Below are 26,424 nucleotides of genomic sequence, written 5' to 3'. Positions count from 1 at the left end.
TGATTTTTTAAAGTTCTTAAACGACTTATTAATACAAAAAACTAAAACAAAAGCCATTTTAGGATTTTTAAATGACAATTTAATTATCTGACATAATAGGAATTTATTTTGATGAATATTATATCTACTCATTACATTTACCATATGAAAGGTTTTAAGCATAGGAAAGGGAAAGGAATATGAAAAGAAAACAAGATTAATAAAAATAATGCACTTTTTATTTATCACAGGGCTGAAGCCAAATCTGTTACTAAATAAACACCACAACAACCACACTCTCGTTTTAACTACTGTCACTTACAACTAGAGGAATGCTATGTATCACAAGCACGAGCCTCGCTCGACCCTAATCATAAATTAATTAATTTAAATATAAATACAATTTAACTAAGAACCCCGCAACTTTATATTACATAGAGAGGCATCTCGTGCGGGCGGAGCGCACCGACCGCGTCGACCCTGTGCGAAACCTTGCCCTAACTACAGAATACCGGTTTGTACTATTGTTGAAAAGTTGTTTTCTAATATTATTAAATGCCCCAAAACCCTGCGTCGACGCGGTAAGCGTGCGCCGGCCCTTATGCTAGGCCGTCTACGAAACGTAAACGGACTCGCGCGTGTCGTACATAATGCTATGTACAGCGCGACGTGCGTCCCTGATATAAATATTGTGATGTCAACGACTAAATAATATAAATAAACGTCACAAGACACAAACTAAAATACAAAGATCGTGATCGTTCGAGTACGTATGAATCGATATCGAACGGAGGCAACAAACTGGGACCGCAGTTGCGGGGCGACACGCTCGGATGTGCGTAATTCAATAGAAAGTCGCGTGCACTACGCGTGCGCGACCGCAACTGATCCGCGCGGACGCCAGCGGCGTCGCTCTCGCGTTCACGTCGACGGTCGTCTCCAATGGAGACGGCCGACGCGATAAACCTATATAGATCTGATGCCATATCCACAAATTGTATATCGTCCACTGTGCACTAGCTGCGGGCGGCGCGGGCGGCGCGTCGAGCTGCGCGCGGCTACTGCGCCAGCAGCTCGGACACGTGGTCGGCGCGGGCGGCGCGTCGTGCTGCGCGCGGCTACTGCGCCAGCAGCTCGGACACGTGGTCGGCGATGGCGCGCGCCGCGTCGCCCGCCAGGATGGAGCGGTGGTTGGCCGGCAGCTGGCGCACGGCCAGCGGGCCCGCGCACACGCCGCTCAGCCCGTAGTCGGCCGCCAGCTCCACGTAGTTGTCGCGCGCCGTGAACAGCGTGACGGGCGCGCTCAGCTTGCCGCTGGGCTTGTACGAGTCGGCGATGACGAGCTTGCGGTAGAAGGACTCCGCAGCGGCGGCCAGTGCGGCGGCGTCGCGCCCTGCGGGCCCCGCAGCAGCCGCCAGCTCCGCCGTGCGCTGCACGCGCTGCTCCCAGCTCGACAGCTTCGCGAGCTCGTTCGATACCTGTCGTTATTTGTCGGGTTGTTTAGATACTTAGCTTATAAAAGTAATGTTTATATGTACATAATATCTCAAATATTGTCGCTTTAAATAAATGATGATTTCACGGAATAGTGCGACTCGTTTTATTAGCTCATCTTTTTAAAAGTGATCATTTCGTTTTCGACTTAAACACGAGGCGATAGGCCTATTCACCTTCGTCCATCGAATAGGGCAAGAGATGTGAATTAATTCGAATAGTAAAAACCGCAATTAAGTCACTGGAGTATTATTTGTATTCTATACAAAGTTAAAGAGGAGAAAGAATATATGTATGTATAGACGAACCTTGACGATGTCGAGCTTCTCGTTGAAGAGCTGCAGGAAGTATGCGAGCGCGTCGGCCTCGTCGGTGGCGGGCGAGCGCGCGGCGCGCTTCTGTGTGCTGCGCCGCGTGTGCGCCGCCACGAACGCGGGCGAGCCGTCCACCAGCACCACGCGCACGCGCTTGCCCTCCTGCACGCACATTAGTCATAATATAATATTATGCATAGAAAAATCATAAAAAAACAAACTGCCGACTATTGTAAATCGAATCATATTTAACTAACTCTCGCGACTGAAAAATATTTCCTTGTGAAATCGCGTAAGAGAGAGCGCGAAGAGTACCTGCTCGAGCTGCAGCGCCATCTCGAAGGCGACGCCGGCGCCGAACGAGTAGCCGAGCAGCGTGTAGGGGTCGTCGGGCTGCAGCGCCCGCACGTGGCGCACGTAGAAGGCGGCCAGCGCGCGCATGTCGGCCAGCGGCGCGGCCGCCACGCACTGCAGGCCCAGCGCCGCGCCGCGCACGCCGCGCGCCACGCCGCGCAGCATGCCCGCCACGCCCTCGATCGGGTGCACCTGCCACCCACCACCGTTACACTTCGTATAGCGCATCCGGAGGATGCAAAAGGCATGGACGTATAAAAAAAGACGGACGGAGTATCGCCTAAACATTGAATGAAGCCTAGTAATGGCGGCGACACATCCGTGTGTGTGTGCCAGGTTGATTGCCAGATGCAATAAAATTACCCCACACTTTAGTAGTTTTATTTTTCAATTTGTTATACTTTTTTCAAACTGTTAGAACCTATGCATCAAATAAATTACTATTTAGCTTTAACGAATCAATCACTGGACGCGAAACCAAAGGAAAATGTATGAAAACTTGTTCAACCAATATTGGGGGGAGGAGAGGTAATGTAACCTTAATAATTATAAAAATTAAAAAATGTCTGTTTATAACCAAACAAATAGGAAACATGCTTCATACCATTTCAGTATACACTCAATACTTCAAATTAACTGTCTGAACTAATTTCTGTCTAACAGATTTCGTAGACAGTATTTCGTAGGCTGTGATATTTTTTTTAAATATGGTTGTAATATAAGGATTAGCAAAAACATGTATACTACATACAAAACATGTATACCTACTACATGTTTTTGTCAGAAGAAAATGAAAAAACAAATTTGAATTTTGTTTGAAATTATTTTATCGTAATTTTAAAATTAATTAACTTTACATCAACTACCCGACTTTTGGGAGAATGAAATTTTGAAATAATGGCAACACTTTAGCAACAGCTGTCCTGATGACAATGGCGGCTGTATTTTTTTCTATAAATTTTGTCGTAATAATTTTGTCATTAAAACATAAAAGATATAACTTTCTTCCCTGTGGAATGTAATCCCCTGTGTTTTATTATTTAAAATTGTACTGTTGCGACACCATTTAACCACGCAAGACGGCATTTTAAATATTTTTGTGAAACAGTGACGCAGTTAATCAGTCGGTAGTTCACGACGTAATGGCGGCCGACTAGCTTACTATGGTGAGAGTGTGTGCGTGTTCATTGTCTTTACACGATCGCTAGCTTACTACGGTGGCTTCACGTTGTTTGTTCGTAAAACGGCGTCCGTCTTTTTTTATACGTCCATGGCAAAATGATACTCACCATGAACACGTTGGATTTGGAGTCCGGCGCGGCGCTGGGCAGCTTCACGACGACCTGCTTGGGCATGATCTCGCTCAAGTTCGCGAACTGTGCCAGGTCCGAGACGGCGCTCGCGGTCTCCTCTTTCGTCTCTTCCTTCGCCTTGTCTTCTGCGTTCTCTTCGCCGCCCGACAGAGATTTTAACTTAGCGAAAGTGAGGGCGCGGATTTCTTGCACTCCCAGGACGAGATCGTAGCCGCGTTCCAGCGTCTGTTTGATTTCGGCGCCCATGAGCGAGTCCATACCGAGCTCCGCGAGGTTGGCCGTTTCCGATACTTTGGACGGATCTTTGATGCCTATAAAATTAAAAAGTAAATTGTTATTAAAGCCTTACTTTATTTAAATAATTAATATTAAAAGCGTCTCCTAATAATATAGCGTCAACTCGAGCGACCGAATGTGACGCGACATCGAATCGTCGTTTCATAAAAACTATCTAGCAAAGATAAATAGGAACAACGATTCGATCTCCGCGTAAATATGTAAATTATCATGTTAACAACATAACATGATTCGAAATTAAATATTTTCGACTCAAGAAAATTCTTTTTTTTTTATTAGGTTCACCAAACTGGACATAGCACTAAAAAAAATAGATATGGTTATTCTATGATTCATCACAAGTAATAGGTGCTAGACCTTCTACAGGTGAACACAGCCTGCAATTATGTACGCGAATACAAATTTACATTATTACAATATTAAGAATCTTGAGTGGTTTTATTTTTAACTACTGATTTCAAAATATTATAATAAAAAAGTTGCACCGTAATGTAATTAAATAAAAAAATGTCAGTAGCTCGCACTGACCGAGGATGTTGGCGACGGCGTGCACGAGGTCCTGCGTGGGCGCGGCGGTCGCGCGGCGCTTGTCGGCCAGCACCATGGACGCGCACACGGCGTGCGGCCGCGCCAGCAGCGCGCCCAGCGCCTCCACGCACGACGCCACGCGCTGCGGCAGCGTGCCGCCCACCACCGCCTCGTCGCCGCCCATCGTGTCCACGATCAGCCCCACCTCGCCTGCGGACACGCCGAACAGTACCTCTACCATGAGTTGACATAGTTAAATCGTCGACGTAACTACAATAGTAAACGTATATAGTTCCTATTTACCGTGAATGACGTATCTATGACATATGTCAAAATTAGAACTCATGATGCAAAAATTGTATGGTTAATACAGCTAGTGTAGTATAGTTTACTAATACGTTATATATTGTAGTATACTATTGCACCTCATGGTAGGCTTTTTAGTTCCGCTACGGCACACTAGGAGCGCTGTACGAAATTTCATACAAACCGCTTACTACAATCGCTAGCGAGTATCGTATGCGTAAACTCATGGTAGACCTACAGATGCCACTTTGGTACGAGATAAACAGTGGAATAGTCGAGATGGCCTAATGTCCGCTATCGCTTTACGTAGTCGTAACTATATTACCGCTCCTGTAATATTTTGTCGATAGCGGTAATTTGTGAGTTAGCGTTTGTACAACGGTACATATTATCGGGCTAGCACGAGCGGCGGGCTCACCGATGGCGCCCCACTGCACGGCGAGGCCCGGCAGCCCGTCGGCCTGGCGCAGCTCGCACACGCGCTCCATGGCGGAGTTGGCGAGCCCGTAGTTGCTCTGGCCCGGGTTGCCGCGCCCGCACGACACCGACGAGAACGCCACGAAGTAGTCCAGCTCGGGGCACAGCTCGCGCGACGCCGCGTCCAGCATCTTTGTTCCTGGAAACGATTAGAGTTGCTTCTTTGATAAACATTCCAATGTATTCTATAAAATAAATAATTAAAAAATATTAGTTTTATTTTCTTCTTTTTTTTACCACAAACAAAAATATGGAAAAGAGAATTACCACAAACAATAATTGGTCGATAATAAAATACAGGTTGAACGTGGGATGTGATTAATGCATTTAAAATATTAAAATGGATTAAAGTGTGCGACTAAATTTTTAGGTGAGCAACTAAATTACTAAGTGAGCGACTAAATTAAACGACTATAAATACATAGAGTGTAAATTAACTTTTACGGCTTAAGAGTAACTTCAAATAATTATATCATAAATTAAAAAAAAAACGAACTCATAGTACCTACTCTGCTCAAAAAAATATTTTCCATTCATACTTAAATGCGAAAGTAACTCTGTCTGTCTGTCTGTTACTCAATCACGCCTTAACTACTAAACCAATTTGCATGAAATTTGGTATAGAGATATTTTGATACCCGAGAAAGGACATAGGCTACTTTTTACCCCGGGACATAGGATAGGTTTTATCCCGGAAATCCCACGGGAACGGAAACTATGCGGGTTTTTCTTTGACTGCGCGGACGAGGCCGCGGGTGGAAAGCTAGTTTAAAATAAAAATGTCACTCAATATAAATAAATCATATGCCAAATAACTTGGCCAAATAATGAAAAAATACAGGACGTAAGTTATCACTTAAACAAATATTAGGTCGCTCAAATATTATAAAGCTGCTCATTTTGAGTAACTCAAATTAATGTTTGTTAGTCGCTGTTCTAGTGATTTTTCGTCGCACGCAGTCGCTCACTTTGTAATTTTGTAACCCCAATTCATTATCTTGTCAACTATGATTTACAGTCACTCGTTACAGTCTTTCGTTTAAAATAAAGTGGCCATATCGTAGATTTGCTCTCAACTGTCAGTAATAGTCCATGGACTTTTACTTTTCTCTTAACGCATAAACGGTGATTAATGTAACTACTTTACGATATGATCAAATAATCTCGACATGAAGCCGCGCTTTTGATTGTCCATATAGAAATAGAAATGCGACCAATTGCAATGCAAATCTACGATACGGCCACAACATAATAATTATATGTATAGCGGTTTTCGGTCATACATATTATATGATACATAATATGATATACACTCATATATATAATATACAATATGGTTTATATACAATTTTAACGTCGTAATGACAGATTTTGAGCTCTCACCATCAATCTTGGGCGTGGCGACGGCGCGGAAGTCGTCCGGCGTGAGGTTCTCGAGGAAGGCGTCGCGCAGCACGGCGGCGAGGTTGAAGATGCCGCCCACCGGCGCCAGCGCGCCCGCGTCGCCCAGCAGCGCGCGCGCGCCCGCCGCCCGCGACACGTCCGCCGTCGACACCAACACGCGCACGCCGCGCTCGCGCCACCTGCACATGCACGGGGCGGTCAGTCGCTCGCTCTGCACATCCGCCCCCCACCCCCCCACACACACACACGCACCTGCGGATGCACCACGACTGGTAGCCGGTGCGCACGCCGCTGCGCGAGTTGAACACTAGAGCGCGCGCGCCGCGCTTCACGAGCCACTGCGCCAGCTCCAGGCCGAAACCGCCCAAACCGCCTGCACGTCACGATTAATTCGATTAATGATCCACCATAAACGCTCCTTAAAATCTTATTTATGTTTTATTAAATTGCCTGATATTTCGTAAGTTGTGTAAATTACCGACATTCATAAATGAAAAATCAATAAATTATAACTGATGAAAGTTTCACTTATTAATTCCATCTTTACGATTCCGAACCGTATGTCGTTTAACACGTTGTTAAATGTAACGGTGACGGATAAGAGTGGCGCACTGACCGACGAGCACGTAGCTCTTGGCGGGGTGCATGTATGTGCGGGGCAGCGCGTGCAGCAGGCGCAGCGCGGGCCGCGCGCCGTCCGCCTCCTCCTCGCGCACGCGCAGCACCACCTGCAACCACACACGACTCGTTTAGTTTCGGTAAAAAAATCCTTAGTATAGTGTAGTTGGTTACTTTTTGTCTCGGTTATTTAATATTATAATCATGGACGAATATAATCTAAAAGGACTGATAATGGTCATACTAGAGATCGTACCCCGTAATTTCAGACTATTACTAGATGGCGCTCTGATTTGAGCTTATTATTTAATTTGCAGCTTTAAAAGCACCACTAGTGACCAATTTTAGAACTATGGAAACAGCAAACTATCGATTTTCAATTATTACATCTAGAGGGCGTTGTTTTAAAAACTCCGGTGTTTAGGGCTTAGTGCAGAATTACGAATTAGAATTATTAATTTTTTCAAGCGTTGAAATAGTTTTGCTGAAATCATCATATCTGCTGTTTATAAATGTGATACTGTCTTTTAAACGAATAATTTCTTGCTTTATACAATTTAAATCTGACGAAATCCTATTCATAATATTGATGATTCCAGTGAGCGCCGCAGCTTTTCCATCTCTTCGGATATAATCTCTCGAATAGAGTCAGCTGATAATGCATTATTATTCACAGCGATAGGGGATTTAAAAGAAGATGTGCCACCTCTACGTGTTGTAATGTTATCAGGACTTCGTTGTAACAATTGAGCGCATGAGCGTACTGGGGTATTTTCAGTATTCAGAGATCTTGACTGATGAGTGGAACATTCAGGGCAAAACCATTTTTTTTAAATTCGCTTGTCAATTGTTTCTTTTTGTCAGTTGACAAACATGACATGACATGACATGACATGACAGACAAACATGCAATATGATAATTTCGTTTACAATGAGGGCAAGATAAAATCCCAGCGCTGCCTTCTGTTGTAGCTTTGCAACAGGCAAACTTCATAATGATTGGAAAATTTAAGTAATTAAGAAAAAAAAATCTAATATATAAAAATCAATGCCACTTTTCGTTGTAATTCCATAACTCGAGAACGGCTGAACCGATTTCGATAATTCTTTTTTTATTATATTCCTTGAAGTACGAGGATGGTTCTTATGTAGAGAAAACGTTAATATTATGTACCACGGGCGAAGCCGGGGCGGACCGCTAGTATAGTAATAAATTTCTGATAATATGACCCCTGTCAGGATCGATCTTCCTACTAACTGTTCTAAGTCCAGTTAACTTTGTACAGAGCTACGAGTGTCTTGTAATTTTCAACGAAATTATGTTTCTTATTGTATCTGGTAAATCGTCACGATAGATGACAATGTTAATTTGTAACTTTTGTTTTTAATATACCGTCAACCACTTTTATCACTTTTACGCAAAAAGTTTCCAATGTTAATTTTAATAATAAATCGTGATGTATAACGCGTATTCGTCCACAAATCAGATTGTTTTTGATAACTTAAGCACCACTAATAAAAACTTCCAACAAGATATACTATTTCAATTAGATTTGAATTTAATTTGTTACCCGCTTGATCAAACACGTACGCTTCACACTGACGTAAGCGACTGACTGTGTTGGTGTTATCAAGTTTGGGTCGCTGGCTAAGACATGCTGGACATTTCCAAGAATACTTCTTTTCAGGTAACATGGCATAAAATCTCTTATCGTTGGTTCCAGCGCACTGCAAGTCATACGCTAAAGAACATAGGGAGCATCTAAAGAAGTGAGTACCTTTAATAAGGTTTCGACACCCACTACAAACATTCGACATAGTGATCAGAGTAGTGTATACATATTCTTTATTTTCTGTTAAAAAAAATGTCTATATCTTTTTTCTTCTTAATTATTCCCTTGTAAACAGTATTACATATTTATATGAGCAAAAAATACGGGAAAAGAAAAAAAAATCTAGATGTACGGCGATGATTTGAACCAGCGTCCATCAGTTTATTAGTACGAGACTCAGTCAATACAGCTACAGACACTTATACGTCTTACGTTGAAATTTATGCTCTAATTGTTCGAGTAATTCTTAGATAAAAACAGTTCTGATGGTGGTCACGAAGTCACTCTCGAACAGCGATGATCGAAGTGAAAAAATAGGCGATTCATCCTAAGGAGCGCTGGGGCAGTGAACTCTCATAAATAATTATTATAATAAAGTTGTGCTCATTCATTTAACAATTAATATATCTTTAATTTAAAATTAAATTTATCGTATACCTAAACTCCAATATCAAATGCCTAAATACGGAATCCAATAAGAGTGAAAGAGAAATTTTGCGACAGTCCTGCGGAGGTCCTGCGCGAAACCGCGATGTTGCCGCATCGCATGACAGCAGCAATTGCGCGCGACAAGCGCGCGACGTTGCCAGTTGCCACTCCTATATTATAAACAAACAATAAAAATACGCTCGCGAAAGCAAATTCGGGGATTTTCTAATTATTAATTGATAATCATTGAATTCGTTTTGAAATAGCCTGTACTTTATAATTTTTAGTGTTTAAATAGACATTTATAATGTGGTGCTCATTTTTTTTTTGTTATGAATTTACTACGCTACTGTATTTTCTTTGTTTTAGTTCAATAATTGAACACCCGTACAATTTTGTCACGAGCCGCCTCTTGCCTTTATAATATTTTACGTTTTATATTTTACGTTATAGTTTACGTTTTTTGCGTATTATATTTTACGTCAAGATACCAGATACTATTTGGCACATTTATTTTTTTTAGAAGCGACATCTAGTTGAGACAAGAACCATTCAATTATAAAAAAATGCCAAATGATACTGCGAGTGACATCTATCGACTAAATTGGGAACTGAGAAACGAATTACGCTGTTTACTATGGCTATGATAAGTCCTCTAGATATTTATTGGGTCCATGATTATAATTTCGAGCCAAATTACGTAAGTACGTAAAACACGTTGCGAGTATTTTATTCAGAAAATTAGATATGGATTTTGTTTAAACATAATATCGATCCGGTAATGTCGATCGACAGCGCTGACCTTTCCGATGTGCTTGCCGGTGGCCATGTAGCGGAAGGCCTGCTCGAGCTGCTGGTCGCCGAAGACGGTGGCGGGCAGCGGGCGCACGGCGCCGGCGGCGATGCCGTCGCGCACGCAGCGCACCACCGCGCGCCGCTCCGCGCTGTCCTCAGCCGCGTCGAACAGCGCGTCCAGCAGGATGCCGTGGAACGTCGTGTTCTTCAGGAATACCGACATGCCCTGCGCACACACGCCCTCATTCTCACTGCTATTTCATATATACATCTTACGACTTCTGTTTTTATATTAATCATTATAGTTTCCGAGACATTTGGTAAATGTTAAAAATACTTATGTAATGACGATTCGAAAGTGCTACTAAATAGTAGTCTAATTGAATAAATAAATGTTTGAGTTTCAGTTTGAGTTTTGAGAAAAGATGGATATTATGTGTATAAGCCACCGGAAAATAAGAATCGCAAATTTATCAATTTCCTTTTATAAGCTTGCAGATCTTGTTGTCTTCCGATGACATATACGCACAATATTATTTTACAATTCACTGTAAAGTATTGTACTGTAGCTTTTCATCTTTATGTTATTGAATCGTTTCATTTGAGAGTTAATAAGTTTTGAACTTAAAAATTATTAAAAATAATTGAACAGAGTAAAATGATTTCTAATGCGAAACACGTATGCGCGGGAACTCACCAAGGGGGTGTTATTGGAGAGGTCGAGCTTGCCGATCTCGAGGAAGCGGCCGCCGTTGGCCAGGCAGCGCACGGAGGCGGCCAGCTTGTCGGCGGCCAGCGAGTTGAGCACCAGGTCCACGCCGCGACCGCACGTGCGGCGCAGCACGAGCTGCTCGAACGACGTGTCGCGCGAGTTGCCGATGTCCTCGTCGGCCAGCGCCGGGAAGCGCTCGCGCAGGAAGGCGCGCTTGTCGGGCGTGCCCACCGTGGCGAACACGCGGCAGCCGGCGTGCAGCGCGACGGCGATGGCGGCCTGCCCCACGCCGCCCGAGCCCGCGTGCACCAGCACGCTCTCGCCGCGCGCCATGCGCCCGCGCACGCTCAGCGCGTAGTACGCCGTCGCGTACGCCACCGGCACCGTCGACGCCTCCTCCAGACTCCTGCGATCCGAATACCATTGTTATTTCGATCTACGAAACTATTAGATCATACATTATGTCATAAGTACAATAATATAATATAGATGTTCACAAAGAAAAACACCTCTGATCTATTAGCCCTTCTACTGAACGATCAATTTAGAGTACAATATATACACATATATAACAGACGAGTACGGACCAGTTGTCGGGCACGTCCCACAGGAAGGCGCGGTCGGCCCGCACGCTGGTGGCCAGGCCCCGCGCCGCCACCATGCCCATCACGCGCCGCCCGTCCGCGCCGCGCCCGCTGAACTCCAGGCCCAGGATGCACTCCTGCCGGACACAACAATAACATTCAATACATCTATTACATTTCGATTCAATGAAACAAAAAATTAAATCGTTAGCAATCGATGCTCGAAGATATGAGTGGGATTTTTGCGTAAACCGATAAAAGCGAAGATGCAAATATGATATTTTTATAAAAAAATACGATTAAAATGTTAGAAAAGCATAAAAGAAGGACAACTTCAACATTTTTATTTTATATTATGTTCATTTTTAACAATAAGTACGAATTAAAATTATATAACACGAAACGCATTATTATAGAAGTTAATAAAATGGAAGATTGGTTTATCAATTCAGACTCCAAGAATTTTAAACCAAGAGTTAGTGTCGACATGGAAGTAACTTTTTTGTCGAATGTCCAGAGTTTTGAGTTGAGTTCCAAGTGAAAAAAGATTGAAAATTTGTTTGCATTCAGCGGTTTCTAAACATAGCAGCTATTTCAGCTCAAGCTCAACTTATTTGAGCTCAACAAGAGAATCTTATGGCGATAACGCAATCAAAGGTTATGTGAAAATTTATTAAATTACTCTTTCAATGGTGGATTGAAGCTTTGCAATTTTCTTCGAATCGATTGATTAATTTTTAGATGTTAGTGGATATTAAATTTTAAATTATTACAAAAAATAAGTAGAAAGTCGAGAATTTTGCGACAATTATGACAACCAACGCCGGCAAGCACAACCATTTACGTACAGGAATGACGTCATCACGGCTATAGGTCTGTTTTGGCGCGAAAATTTTAACGGTCCGTTTAAAACCGCATTTTTACGATAAATTAGATTGTTTTAATTTTTTAATACATTTATGACCTATTTTACACGAAATTCTTTAAAATGAAATCAAAACTAAAATATTGCATCTTCCCTATTATTTACTAGCAATAACATGGAACTCATAAAAATGTCTCATTGACATAATTGACAATACGTAATTAGGCTCGTACCTCCCCGGCGAGGTTGCCGGGCAGCGCGTCGGGCGGCAGCTTGCCGGTGGCCAGCATGATGTCGCGGAAGTTGAGCGGCGCGCAGTACACGCGGCACAGCTCGGCGCGCTCGCCGCCGCTCGGCAGCGCAGCCGCCGTGCGCAGCTCGCTCTCGATCCAGCGCAGCGACGACAGGTCGCCGCGCACCAGCGTGTTCACGTACGCGTGCTCGACCTGCGACGTCGACGTTGAAAAAAGTAAAGGTAAATATCGTGGAACCGGAATTTTTTATAAAAAAAATAAGCGGAGCGACGACGTCACCTGCAACTGGGCCTCAGAAGCGTCGGCGAGCAGCAGATGGCGGTAGGAGCCCCAGACGCCGGCGCGCAGCACGTTGACGGGCAGGTCTCGGCGCACCTGGTCGCGGTAGGCGGGCGCGTCGGGCGCGAAGGGTTCGCGCGCGCCGCCCAGCAGGAACGTGCGCAGGCAGCGGCCGCCCGCCTCGCCGCGCAGGCACGTGCCCAGCCCCAGCACGCCCGACGCCGCCGCGCGCGACACCGCGTATACGCGCACGTCCTCGCTCTCCGCGCGCTTCATCGCGTCGCGCAGCTTCTCCACCCACGCGTACGAGTTCTCCTCGATCTCGACGACTATGCTGACTTCGGGGAGCACGGGCCGCTTGCGCAACAGAATGTAGTCGCTGTTGGCGGCCACTTGGCGCGAGACGACGATCAGGCCGCACTTCTCGATCGCGTCCTTAGAGTCGGGGTCGTCGAGCGCCGCGTGCGGCTCCTCCAGCAGGACGAAGCCGGTGTCGGCGAGCGCGGCCGCGAGGTTGGCCAGCACGCTGGCGCCGTGGCGGGACAGCACGTCGGTCGCGAGCACCAGGTGGCAGTCCGCGTCCGGCGGGCCGCTGCGGGCGTCCTTTTGGGTCACCTGTTTAGAAATAATAATTGTCGTTTTATCTAATATCTTTTTCAGATGAAATAGATCTATAGTATAGAGAAAATTAATAAAAATGATCTCTCTCGCGTCTACAGCCCGCAGCGGGGCACTCACTTTGGCGCCGATGTCGCCGGCGAGCGCGGCGTAGGCGGCGTGGTTGCCGCCGGCCGCCAGCGCCGCGTCCACGCGCACGAGCGGCTCGGCCTCCAGCGCGGCCAGCGCGGCGGGCGCCAGCAGCGCGTCGGGCCCGCGCGCCAGCACCGCCTCGGCCAGCCGCAGCCGCAGCGAGCCCGCCGCCTCCAGCGCCAGCTGCACGCTCACCGTCATCGCGTCGCGCTTCGACCGCGACGTGTCCTGCCGACGCAGACCGCACGACTATTATATCCACACTTCAAAATTCAAACGAATAATTTTCTAGCAATACTGTGTGCGTATGTATTCGATGTTCAGACAATAAACAACAGTAACTTTTACTAACTCACTACCTAGCTTTATACAGGGTGTAATCGTTAAGTGTGCACAGGCGATTTTTCCGTAAGTACCTATTACAGATAACAAAAAACCTTAAACTGATATCGAAAGTACTTATCCTAATGAGTAAAATGGCCGTAATAAATTTTTAAAAATAAATCGAGAAATATCAAAAAAATTATCTTTAACCCCCATACTTAAGTATGAAATATGAATATCCCATATACATTAATTAATATGAAAGATTTTAGCTTTCTTTTTCTTTTTATGGTTTTCTGCTTTAATTACTTCGCAAAGAAGTGGCATTTTCCACGCTTTTTCCGAACATGTTCACGCGTTTTCCGGATATTTTCCGGGAATTTGCCAGACATTTTCCGGATATTTTCCGGATATTTTCCAGGCATTTCCCTGGCATTTTCCGGATATTTCCAGACATTTCCCTGGCATTTTCCGGGGATTTTCCTGGCATTTTCCACGCTTTTCCCAGACATTTTCACGCATTTTCCGGGATTTTTCCGGGCATTCCCCAGGCATTTTCCGGGAATTTCCCAGGCATTTTCCGGGGATTTTCCAAGCATTTCCCAGACATTTTCCGGATATTTTCCAGGCTATTCCCAGACATTTTCCGGACATTTCCCTGGCATTTTCCTGGGATTTTCCAGGCATTTTCCACGCTTTTCCCGGACATTTTCACGCATTTTCCGGATATTTTCCGGGGATTTTCCTGGCATTTTCCGGGTATTTCCCAGACATTTTCCACGCTTTTCCCTGACATTTTCACGCATTTTCCGGATATTTTCCGAGAATTTTCCTGGCATTTTCCGGGTATTTCCCAGACATTTTCAAATTTGCGAAGTAATTAAAGCAGAAAACCAAAAAAAGAAAAAGAAAGCTAAAATCTTTCATATTAAATGTATATGGGTTAATCATATTTCATACTTAATGTATGGAAGGGTTTAAAGATATTTTTTTTTTATATTTCTCGATTTATTTTAAAAAATTTATTACGGCCGTTTTACTCATTAGGTTAAGTACTTTCGATATCAGTTTAAAGTTTTTTGTTATCTGTAATACTTACGGAAAAATCGCCTGTACACACTTAACGATTACACCCTGTAAATATACTCTAAGGTCATTACAGAATAATATAATTAGTTTCGAGATATTTTTATTTGCAAAATCTCACCTCTATAGGTATGAATCGGTCACAAGAACAAAATTATTAAAATATATATATTATACAAATCTATAAAAAGAAATATATAACTTAACTTATATTATTATACATATTCACCTCGGTGCCGACGTTGGCGTTGTCGTAGGGCAGGAAGACGTACTTCTCGAGCTTGGGCGCCGCCTGCGGGTTGGCGCGGCGCGGCGCCAGGCTCGTCTTGACGCCGCGGAACTCGACGCCGCCGCACGCGATCACGTCGATGTCGCGGCGCATGCGCACCGGCAGCGCGCCGCCCCGCGCGCCCGCCAGCGCCGCCGCCTGCGCCGCCGGGTCGATCAGCGCGCGCTGCAGCCGCGTGGGCAGGTACAGCTCGCGCGTGTCCGCGCCGATGATGCCGAACTGCAGCATCGCGTCCATGAACGCGATCCAGTTGTCGTTCCACGCGATCTCGCCGGCCGTGCCGCGCGGGTCGGACGAGCGGATGCCGCGGAAGACGCCGCCGTAGTTGTAGCCGCGCAGGCGCAGCTCCTTGTAGATGTCGTCGGCGACGAGCGCGAGCAGGTCGGGCTCGGCGGGCGGCGCGGCGCCGTCGGCGGGCAGGCGCTCGAGCGCGGGCTCGCGGGCCAGGCGCACGGTGCCCGTGACCACGACCGCGCCGCCCTCGCACACGTCGAACTCGCCCGTGCCCTCGAGCACGTTGATGAGGAACCGCACGGGCGCGTCCCGCGACACGATGGTCGCGCGCCTGAACTGCACGTTCTCTAGTATGATGGGCGTCTCTTCAGGTTTCTTGTTGTTTATCTTCGCCATCGTTCTCCACACTAAAGTCTACGGGGTGATAAACATTTTTGTTAATTTATTTTGTTCTGATTTAAATAAATAATGTAATGTAATACATTTCAGGCGAAGTTAGAATTTACGATAATAATTTTATTTAAACTATTAATTACGACTGTAAATATGGTAGGTAGATCATAGTAAAAAGTCAGCCGTGGTCGTGTGCCAGCTGTAAGCGAAACCAGATTAATTATAGGTAATAGTAAAATACAATCAAATTGGCATACGATCACGTCTATCCTACAGACGTATAAAAATACGTTAAAATATAATACGTGTAATTTATTAGATAATTAGACGGTAAACTTTTAAGGGTAGTTTAAAGGAGTGACTTTGAATTAAAGTTTTTGGTGACAAAATAATTAATTGTGATACAGAATTACTAGTGAGCGAGTGACGAAAAATCAATAGAACAGCGACTATCAAACATTTTAGTTACTTAAAATACAAAATGAGCAGCTTCATAATATTTGAGCGACCTAATAAATTTTGAAGTGTCAGGTGTTGGGTATCGTATTCGTAGTGTCTGTGTGTAGTGTCGGGTATTAAGTGTCGAGTTTGAAGTGTCGTGTATGAAGTGTCGTGTATAAAGTGTCGAGTTTTAAGTGTCGTGTATGAAGTGTCGAGTTTGAAGTGTCGTGTATGTATCGTATTCGTTTATGTATCGTATTCGTAGTGTCTGTGTGTAGTGTCGTGTATGAAGTGTCGTGTATGAAGTGTCGAGTTTGAAGTGTCGTGTATGAAGTGCCGATTTTGAATTGTCATGTGTTATGTATCGTATTCGTAGTGTCTGTGTGTAGTGTCGGGTATTAAGTGTCGTGTATGAAGTGTCGAGTTTGAAGTGTCGAGTTTGAAGTGTCAGGTGTTATTTATCGTATTCGTAGTGTCTGTGTGTAGTGTCGGGTATTAAGTGTCGTGTTACGTGTATGAAGTGTTGAGTTTGAAGTGTCGAGTTTGAAGTGTCGTGTATGAAGTGTCGATTTTGTAGTGTCGTGTATTAAGTGTCGAGTTTGAAGTGTCGTGTATGAAGTGTCGATTTTGAAGTGTCAGGTGTTGAGTATCGTATTCGTAGTGGCTGTGTGTAGTGATGGGTATTAAGTGTCGAGTTTGAAGTGTCGTGTATGAAGTGTCGAGTTTGAAGTGTCACGTGTATGAAGCGACGAGTTTGAAGTGTCGTGTATGAAGTGTCGAGTTTGAAGTGTCGTGTATGAAGTGTCGAGTTTGAAGTGTCGTGTATGAAGTGTCGATTTTGAAGTGTCAGGTGTTGAGTATCGTAATCGTAGTGTCTGTGTGTAGGAGTCGTGTATGAAGTGTCGAGTTTTAAGTGTCGAGTATGAAGTGTCGAGTTTGAAGTGTCATGAATGAAGTATCAGGTGTTATGTATCGTATTCGTAATGTCTGTGTGTAGTGTCGGGTATAAATTGTCGAGTTTGAAGTGTCGTGTATGAAGTGTCGAGTTTGAAGTGTCAGGTGTTATGTATCGTATTCGTAGTGTCTGTGAGTAGTGTTGAGTTTGAAGTGTCGTGTATAAAGTGTCGAGTTTGAAGTGTCATGTGTTATGTATCGTATTCATAGTGTCTGTGTGTAGTGTCGGGTATTAAGTGTCGTGTTACGTGTATGAAGTGTCGAGTTTGAAGTGTCAGGTGACACACAAACTCGACACTTCATACACGACACTTCAAACCCGACACTTAATACCCGACACTACACACAGACACTACAAATACGATACATAAACGAATACGATACATAACACCTGACACTTCATACACGACACTTAAAACTCGACACTTCATACACGACACTTCAAACTCGACACTTAATACCCGACACTACACACAGACACTACGAATACGATACTCAACACCTGACACTCCAAAATCGACACTTCATACACGACACTTCAAACTCGACACTTCATACGCGACACTTCAAACTCCACACTTCATACACGACACTTCAAACTCGTCGCTTCATACACGTGACACTTCAAACTCGACACTTCATACACGACACTTAATACCCATCACTACACACAGACACTACGAATACGATACTCAACACCTGACACTTCAAAATCGACACTTCATACACGACACTTCAAACTCGACACTTCATACACGACACTTCAAACTCGACACTTCATACACGACACTTCAAACTCGACACTGCATTTCTTCATTACTTGATTTATGATTTATTTATACCACTTTGATAAATATTGTAATGGGCAGGGTAGGAACTATGAGTTCATTTTTTTATTATATAAAATATCTATTTGAAAAAACACTATAAGCCAAAAATGACTATCACCTAGTAATTTAGTCGCTCACTTAGAATTTAAATATCTTAAACTATCAACCGCTCAAGCTATTAAAACAGTATCACATCATCAGTCACATAATTTTTTTAGTAACTCGTTTTATTGTTACCCAATTTTAACAGTTTGTACATTATAAAATAATTGCAACGGACACTATTTTCTTGTTATTTGAAGATTTATTTACGAGTGTAGTATTAATTGAGCAATTTTGAATAGGTTTTCGTCATTATTCATCGTGACTTTGGTTAACTTGGATAAACATCTATAAAACATATTAAAAATATACAACCGGATCCTATAATTATTTAGTTCCTCATCATAAATGAACTTCATGGGTCGCACAAACTTACCATTATTTATATAATTTTTAGTTTTAATTTGAATGAGAATGATTACTGTGGGAAACATATTTATATTCACGACAATGACGTCGTTCATCGTCAGTTGAAACCAGTATTCAAATGAAATCAAATCAGTTTTTTTTTTTTTGTGTTTACATGTTTTTGTTTTTAAAATGCTCTAGAGATTTAAAGTAATTGATATTAGAATCCTTAAGATTGCATGCACAATATTTATTTCTCTGTCACATTTCATACAAAACATATCTAAGATACACGACCGAAACGAAGCATGTATGCATTTAGATTACGAAAGCATCGTACGCGCTTTCGACTTCAGCTTTTTACGCACATTCGATTCGAAGCGAATAAGGAGGCACTCACCAAGTATCCGGTGGCCGGGAAGAGGACGCGGCCGTCGATATTGTGTCCGGAGATGAAGGAGTCGTCGTTCTTGGAGATGTCGTACTCGATGACGTTCTCGCCGGAGCGCGCGCTGCCGAAGTCGGCCACGCTCCACTCGACGGAGTGGTCCCAGCGCACGCGCGAGGCCAGGCCCGGCGTGCCGCGCGGCACGGGGAAGGGCACGGGCGGGTACAGCGCGTGCGCGCGCGGCTGCGCGCCCGCCGCGTACAGCCGGCCCAGCGCCGCCAGCAGGTGCGCGGCCGGCGACGCGCTGTCGCGCCGCACCAGCGGCACGTGCGCCGCGCCGGGCCGCGCGCGCTTCAGCACGGCCTGCAGCAGCGCGTGCGGCGCCACCTCCACCAGCACGGCGCGCTCGGGCACCTCGCGCAGCGCCTCCGCGAACCGCACCGGCGACAGCAGGTTGTTCACGTGGTACGCCGCGTCGCTCAGCTTGGCTGCGAGGGGCGAGCGATCGTTCACATATTTGTTATACAAACTTTTTAGATAATAATTAATAAATGTCCTTTATGAAATTATTATACATAGATAATTAATCTGGCACCCAGAGAGTTATATGTAGAAAAGGCGCAGCGGTATCCAGCCGGGCGAGCGCGAGGGCTGGGGGGGACTCACCGATGTGGGAGTCCCACTGGTCGCGCGGCAGCGAGGAGGACACCCAGCGGGCGGAGCGCGGGCGGGGCGCGGGGATGACGCGCTCCAGCGAGCGGCGCAGCAGCGGCGCGGCCGCCGCGATGTACTTGCTGTGGAACGCCACGCCCGAGCTGTTCACGCGCCGCGCGAACGCGCCCGCGCCGCTCAGCTCCGACACGAACTTCTCCACGGACGCCACCGGGCCCGACACCTGCCGAAACAGTTTTCCTTTATTGTAGATTGCGCCAATTATTATTAATAGAATACCTTGTTATAATATAATATTTCATGACGAAAAACGCATTTCGAGGACGTCCACGATGGTGCGCGGGCGGCGGGCGCTACTGACCGTGACGCTGTCGGCCGCGTTGTGGCAGGCGGGCACGACGTCGGGCGGGCAGCGCGCGGCCGCGTCGTCCCACGAGAGCCCCACGGCGGCCATGGCGCCCGGCGGCAGCTTGGCGTCCACGATGCTGCGCCCGCGCCAGTACGCCGCCAGCACGGCCTGCTCGCCCGTCAGCGTCTCGTCCGCGTACGCGCAACCTGCCCCGCCAAATATATCGATATGAGTTATACGGCAACCTGGAAATCACTTCAGTGACCTACTTTAATTATTTGTGAAATTGGTTTCCATTATAGCTACTTAGCTGAAATAACGTTTGGAATGTCGTCATTAACGTCACGCAACCGAACCGAAATATTTATTTTTATTTTATTTTTTTATTTTACGCCAACGTAACTACCCAAATATAAAATAATAAAACTCCTAAAAAATTGTAAATGTACTTATGGCACTCGTAGTCAATGAGTATTGCTTTAAGAGGTACCTACCTGTAATCACCCGGCTATCTTTGTTTCATATTTCATACAAATCGGTTCGGTTGTTTAAGCGTGAAGAAGACCGAGGAACTTACAAGTACTTTCGTATTTTCTATATATTATTAGGATATTATGTTTCTCACGATACGCAAATATAAGCAAAATTTTCGTATTGGTACGCAATCCCTACATTTTTTATTAATGTTATTACATGATAATAATTATTTCATAATTACTTTTTTATTTGCAACATTCATAAATTTTCCTCAATAAAATACACGCTTTTAATAGGTGTTCGCTGTGTGACTAATTGATCTTAATCTTATGTTGATTTTATTCCGTTATTACGTTAAAGTTCCGTATTATTTGCATTAAGTAACTTAGTCTATTGTTATCTTCCTGTCACGGCCGATCATTAGAACCTACCATTTAACTGATTCATTCTCGATGAAACGAGCCCATTATTTATTAAGTACTCGGAATAAACGGATTTTTTTTAGTTTGCATGTTAATCGCTTTGTTTATAATAATAACGGTTTTTTGCGTTTGTTTATTTTCTTTTATTCGTTCATATGAGAAGTTTCATGATGCTGGGAATATTATATATTATACATCGTAACCGTGTTCAAATATAGATTAAAACTAATCAATAACCGAATGCATTTCGGAAATCCAACAATAAATAACTTAGATATAGATTATTGGAGTTAACTTATTTTGGCACGGCGCAGAGGTCTGTGGATTCGATTCGCCTGTGACCTCATTGGACCGCTTAAAGGCAGATTGTTTTGATCAGGTGTATTTTTTTATTTAAAACTTTTATAAAACATAAAAGGAAAAAAAATGAAATAAAAATATTGCTCATACGGTTAAAATAGTCTATACATATAATAAATCTGTAGAAGGGTCAATTCTGTACAATGAAAATATTGAAAAAAGCAGTAAGCAATAGCAGGAGGTGTTACTGGATCGATACCAAACCCAAATATGTGATTAAAAAAATTTTTGTCTGTCTGTCTGTCTGTATGTATGTTCAGGCATCACGTGAAAACTAACAGTTCGATTTCGATGAAACTTAGTATAATTAAACCTTATTATCCTGGGCATAAAATAGGATACTTTTTATCTCGGAAAAATACGAAGAAAAAAAAAATTTTAATTTTTCCGCGCGGACGGAGTCGCGGGCGGAAGCTAGTATATAATATAATTTTAGGTATTGTGATTTGTTTCAAATTGTTTATATCTGAGAGTATTATTTATTTGCTGTATTTATATAACGGAATATATAACGGAAGGAGGTTTCGAGGTCGAACTTTATTAATTATTTAATAATAATTAACAATTTGCGTAATTTTAATAAATTTAATAGAATTTTTTCTTCAAATGACCCTTTTATGACCTACATAGGTCACCGCTAGGAGGGTCGACTTTTATCGATGACCATAATTACAATATAATTTATCAATAGAACAAAATCGAAAGCGCTGCATTGAATAAGATAAGAGATGATATGATGAATCGAATGAAATTACCGATCTCGCCCACGGAGTGTCCGACGATGCCGTCGGGCACGATGCCGACGGCGCGCAGCACGTCCACCAGCGCCACCTGCACGGCGGCGATGGACACGAAGGACGCGATGACGTCGTCGAAGGCCGAGTCGGGCGCGTCCGTGAGCACGTGCAGCAGGTCCACGCCGTGCGGCTGCAGGGCCGCTGCGCTGCGCCGCACGCTCTGCGCGAACTGCGGCAGCTGCAGCAGCGTGCGGCCCATGCCGGCCCACTGCGAGCCCATGCCCGAGAACACGAACCACACGGGCCGCGGCGACCCGCTCTCCACTTCCTGCGACCACCCGACGCAACGTTACTATTCCGTTCCAAGCGATTATAAATTCAAATATGTTTTTGACGAAACTCGATAATACATATGAAAATATGTTAAAAAGTCAAACTCGTTCTAAAATTGAGGATGTAACATTGTTCCTCATTACGATACTAGTTTTATTAGTGAACGGAGTAACCACTAATAAAACTTTAAAAGTTTACATTATGTTACACCATAGCGGTATGACATATGAATATATAAGTAACTATTACGATAAAAGTTAATCGAATCGATAGAATCGTGTGCGAAAAGAAGCCTCATCATAATGAACGCTAGGTAAAATAAGACAAAAATATATGTCTCGTAAGAGGGCAACTCACGAGTATCTCCTGCGCGGGCGGGTCGGCCAGCAGGCGGTACCCGCGGTGCGCGTGCCCGGGGATGTTCTGCGCGTGCACGGCGTCCAGCAGCGCGTGCAGCCCCGCGTCCGTAGCGTTCTCCGCCGCCAGGTTCAGAAGTTCCTGAATTCACATTCAACCATTTCACAGCGACCGTGACGCCTTTCGATTTCAACTCGATCATCAGAAATAAATCGATTCATGAATCGTTTATATTATCGAATAACGTAGTGGGATATAGGGATAATCGACTGCGAGAAGAGAGAGATACGAGTCGGGCGTACCTGCACGGCCTCCTCGGTGCGGCCCGAGGCCAGCACGAGGCGCGGCACGGCGTACTGCGCCGCGGCGCGAGGCCGGCTCGGCTCCGACTCGAGGATCACGTGCGCGTTGGCGCCGCCGAACCCGAACGAGTTCACCGCCACCAGCCCGCCCTCCCACGCCGTGTTGCGGTCCACCACCTGCACGTATTCATTATTATATTCGGTCAAATCGCATTGTTAACTCGAAACTGGCGAATAATAACAATAAAAAATGTATTTGCATAATACGTCTACGAGAGATAACAGTATCGTATCGACACGTTAGGCCAAAAAGGCCTTGCGCGTTATGTCATATCACGTAATAATATAATACAATTTTATCTACATTTGTATTCATCATAATATTATGTTGAACGATAAAAAAATTGAAAAGGCAGAATGAAATGCGCGTGCGTCGCAATACCTTAATGCGGCCGTCGCTGAGCGCGGGGATGTCGGGGTTGGGCGCCGCGTAGTGCAGGTTGGCGGGGATGCGGCCGCGCTCCATGGCCACCAGCACCTTGGCGATGGAGCACAGGCCCGAGGCCGGCTCCGAGTGGCCCATGTTGGACTTCACCGAGCCCAGCAGCAGCGGCGTCGTGCGCTCCTTGCAGAAGAACTCGGCTATCGCGTTCACCTCTTGTGGGTCGCCCACCTGTCGCAACGAGCCGTTCCTTTACCGACCTGCTATAGAGCCAGCGGCCATATTCTGATGCATTTTTTGAGTACAGTAACTATCTAATCGGTCAAAAGTTACGTTAGTCTGTGCGTACGTAAAGTTTATTTCATTCTGTGTAAATAAAAGACCGCTTCTAGGCAAAAAAACTGTAATTAAATATTTATTAATTTGAATTGTTCTGGTTTATATTTCTTATTGTTTGTTTTTAACAGACTAAAAGGGCTGATAGACGTACGAACTTTAAAGTCGCGGTTTTAAAGTTCGCGTACTTACTCGGCTCGCGGCGGTGACAGACGTGCGAGCCAAGGCGGGCTTCGAGTAAAATTTCAAACATGTTGGATCGTCAACGAACTTACTCGACGGTTTTAAAGTACGCGTACTTGGGGTGACACACGAGCGAAAAAGGTCGTCGAGCCACAAGTTCGCGTACTTACTCGTACGTCTGTCACCCCTTTAAAGGCGTATTTTTTTTTTCTTTGTTCGTCGCAGTTTCATGTTTAAATCTATGTATATATTTTATGGATCTGGTTCTCATTTGTTTAACAGAGTAGCAGGTTTATGCTTTCCTATATATTTATGGTGCTGAGATCGAGTACTAAAATCCATGAGGGTAGATATAATTATTTTATGACATATGATTTTTTATGTGTGTACACCGATTGCGCCGAGGTATCTGAACCGATTTACGTGATTTCTATTTTAATTGATGCGGAATAGTTTCGAATTGGTCCCATGAGAAATTTGATAGGCCCACTAGTTTTTATTTTATGAGTATTCTTTTCTTATTACCGAATTTGAATCCCGTTTACCGATTAAGCTGAAATTTTGTATGTAAATTGGACAGCCATGAAAAATTATCATGACATAGAGCTAATTTGATAATGGAATCGGAAGGTGGAACTCAGTAATTAATTGACTCAACTTTATCGAGTTAGGGCTCGTTCGAGTCAACGAGCACTTTAATGCGGGTGGCAACTACAAACCTCTAGGGCCCGATCGAGGAGCCAGAAAGCGGCCATAGTAACTATTTGACAATACAAAAATACACTAAAGTATTTAATAAAAATAAATACTACTAATTTGTATATAAATAAATGTATTTGGTACGTTCACCGTACCTTGGTGCCAGTGCCGTGCGCCTCGACGTAGACGACGTCCTGCGGGCGCACGCACGCCTCGCGGAAGGTCTCCTCGGCCAGCCGGCGCTGCATGTCGCCCGTGGGGAAGGTGATGCCCTGCGGCTTGTGGCCGTCCGTGTTCATGCGCGCGCCGCGCACGGACGCGTACACGCGCCGCGCGGCGCCGCGCCGCTGCAGCAGCACGGCCACGGCCGCCTCCGAGCGCACGTAGCCGCGCCCGCTCGCGTCGAACGCGGCGCAGCGGCCCTCCGGCGACAGCATGCTCAGCCGGTGGAAGTTGAGCGACGTGCCCGGCTTCAGGCACAGGTTGCTGCCGGCCACCACCGCCGCGTCGCACTGCCCCGCGCGGATGGCGCTCACCGCCTGCGCCAGCGCGAACATCGAGCTGGAGCACGCGGTGTCTATGGCGTACGACGGCCCCTTCAGGTCGAACGTGTACGAGATGCGGTTCGGAAACATGGCTCGACAGCACCCGGTGAGGGCGTAGCCGTTGATCTTGTCCGGGTCCGATGTCCACAACTCCTCCGTCTCGGAGTTGGAGACGCCGACGAAGACGCCGGTGCGCGAGCCGCGCAGCTCGGCGGGGTTGAGGCCGGCGTCCACGATGGCTTCGTGCGTGATCTCCAGCAGCAGCCGCAGCTGCGGGTCCATCAGGTGCGCCTGCTTCGCGTGCACGCCGAAGAATGTGGCGTCGAAGTGGGACAGGTCTTTTAACTTGCCATTGCGCTCTGGCAATCCGTGGAGACCTGCGCAAAATAAAGCAAAATGAATAGGTATTTGATTTCAAAACTGTATGTTTTACAGTCGGGCGATAACTATTTGGAAAATAAAACATCACATGATTATAATATCATCTAATAAAATCTAATGACATTGTTAATAGGGGTTGTAACTAATCATAATGTGGTATAATACCTACCACAAGTATACTATAAATATCTCACTTGACGTCAATTGAGTTGTTTTTTTTTAGTATTGAGCACCAAAGTTGGCATAAACGATCAAATTTACATCACAAGTGAATATTTACTTTAACCTGAAGGTCATTCAGTCCTTCTAGTAATATTAACGCGGAAATAAAAATAATAAAAACTTTCCGTTCCGTTACGTAAATATTATTTATTTCCTCGTGAAAAGTATAGCGTGCACTATAAAAATGTTGTAGTACTCTGCGAAATAAAGACGATAATATTTTATTGAGTTCGCTGATACCGCCGCATGAGTCATGCACCCATTCCGCATCAAATGCTCATTTAGCGGGCGAGTGAATACTGAATGGAGGCTCCCGTCCGCGCTGCTCGCATTCCGCCGTCAATTGTATCGCAGAGCTATCGAACGATCCTGCGAAAGGCGCCGCTGTGTGCGCTCAGCCTTCCGTGTGGACCTGTGGTGTGGACGGACGCTCGCCGCCGCGCCGCTCGCCGAGCGCTGTGTGGCGTGTGCGACGTGCGACGTGCGCACAACCACCCGCGGACGCCACAGCGACGTGTTTTGTATAATGTATTACGATCACGCCACCACCAAAAGAAAAGCGAGTCGACTGCACCATTGCAATAATAACAAAAATAATTGCTTTTAATTTTTTTATTACTAACGATTTAAATAT

General features: G+C 45.0%; 1 protein-coding gene across 3 annotated transcripts in view; it reads right to left on the bottom strand.

The window, feature by feature from the left end:
• Positions 1-200: 200 nt before the first annotated feature.
• The window catches only part of LOC123694608 (fatty acid synthase), a 44,984-nt gene continuing 18,760 nt past the window's right edge, over positions 201-26,424 (bottom strand). For 2 of the 3 annotated variants that reach the window (XM_045640088.1, XM_045640086.1), the window contains exons 3-27: positions 24,798-25,564; positions 23,425-23,655; positions 22,983-23,159; positions 22,681-22,821; positions 22,009-22,318; positions 20,007-20,200; positions 19,640-19,868; positions 18,986-19,461; positions 15,224-15,931; positions 13,573-13,812; positions 12,835-13,449; positions 12,535-12,747; positions 11,440-11,573; positions 10,838-11,258; positions 10,148-10,366; positions 7,083-7,194; positions 6,719-6,839; positions 6,446-6,645; positions 5,004-5,201; positions 4,280-4,489; positions 3,431-3,765; positions 2,103-2,333; positions 1,782-1,949; positions 1,074-1,457; positions 201-1,022 (exon numbers count right to left, since the gene is read on the bottom strand). In XM_045640088.1, coding sequence (XP_045496044.1) covers positions 1,098-1,457; positions 1,782-1,949; positions 2,103-2,333; positions 3,431-3,765; positions 4,280-4,489; positions 5,004-5,201; positions 6,446-6,645; positions 6,719-6,839; positions 7,083-7,194; positions 10,148-10,366; positions 10,838-11,258; positions 11,440-11,573; positions 12,535-12,747; positions 12,835-13,449; positions 13,573-13,812; positions 15,224-15,931; positions 18,986-19,461; positions 19,640-19,868; positions 20,007-20,200; positions 22,009-22,318; positions 22,681-22,821; positions 22,983-23,159; positions 23,425-23,655; positions 24,798-25,564 — 7,010 coding nt within the window. In that variant the 3' untranslated portion in view covers positions 201-1,022; positions 1,074-1,097. Of the gene's footprint in view, positions 1,023-1,070; positions 1,458-1,781; positions 1,950-2,102; positions 2,334-3,430; positions 3,766-4,279; positions 4,490-5,003; positions 5,202-6,445; positions 6,646-6,718; positions 6,840-7,082; positions 7,195-10,147; positions 10,367-10,837; positions 11,259-11,439; positions 11,574-12,534; positions 12,748-12,834; positions 13,450-13,572; positions 13,813-15,223; positions 15,932-18,985; positions 19,462-19,639; positions 19,869-20,006; positions 20,201-22,008; positions 22,319-22,680; positions 22,822-22,982; positions 23,160-23,424; positions 23,656-24,797; positions 25,565-26,424 lie in introns of all 3 variants that reach the window. The other variant, XM_045640087.1, reaches the window with a different exon arrangement.

The sequence above is a fragment of the Colias croceus genome, chromosome 9 (assembly GCF_905220415.1).
Source record: "Colias croceus chromosome 9, ilColCroc2.1".
Classification (NCBI taxonomy): Eukaryota; Metazoa; Arthropoda; class Insecta; order Lepidoptera; family Pieridae; genus Colias; species Colias croceus.
The sequence above is the reverse complement of the archived record's forward strand: the minus strand, read 5'-3'. Positions and strand labels throughout refer to the sequence as shown.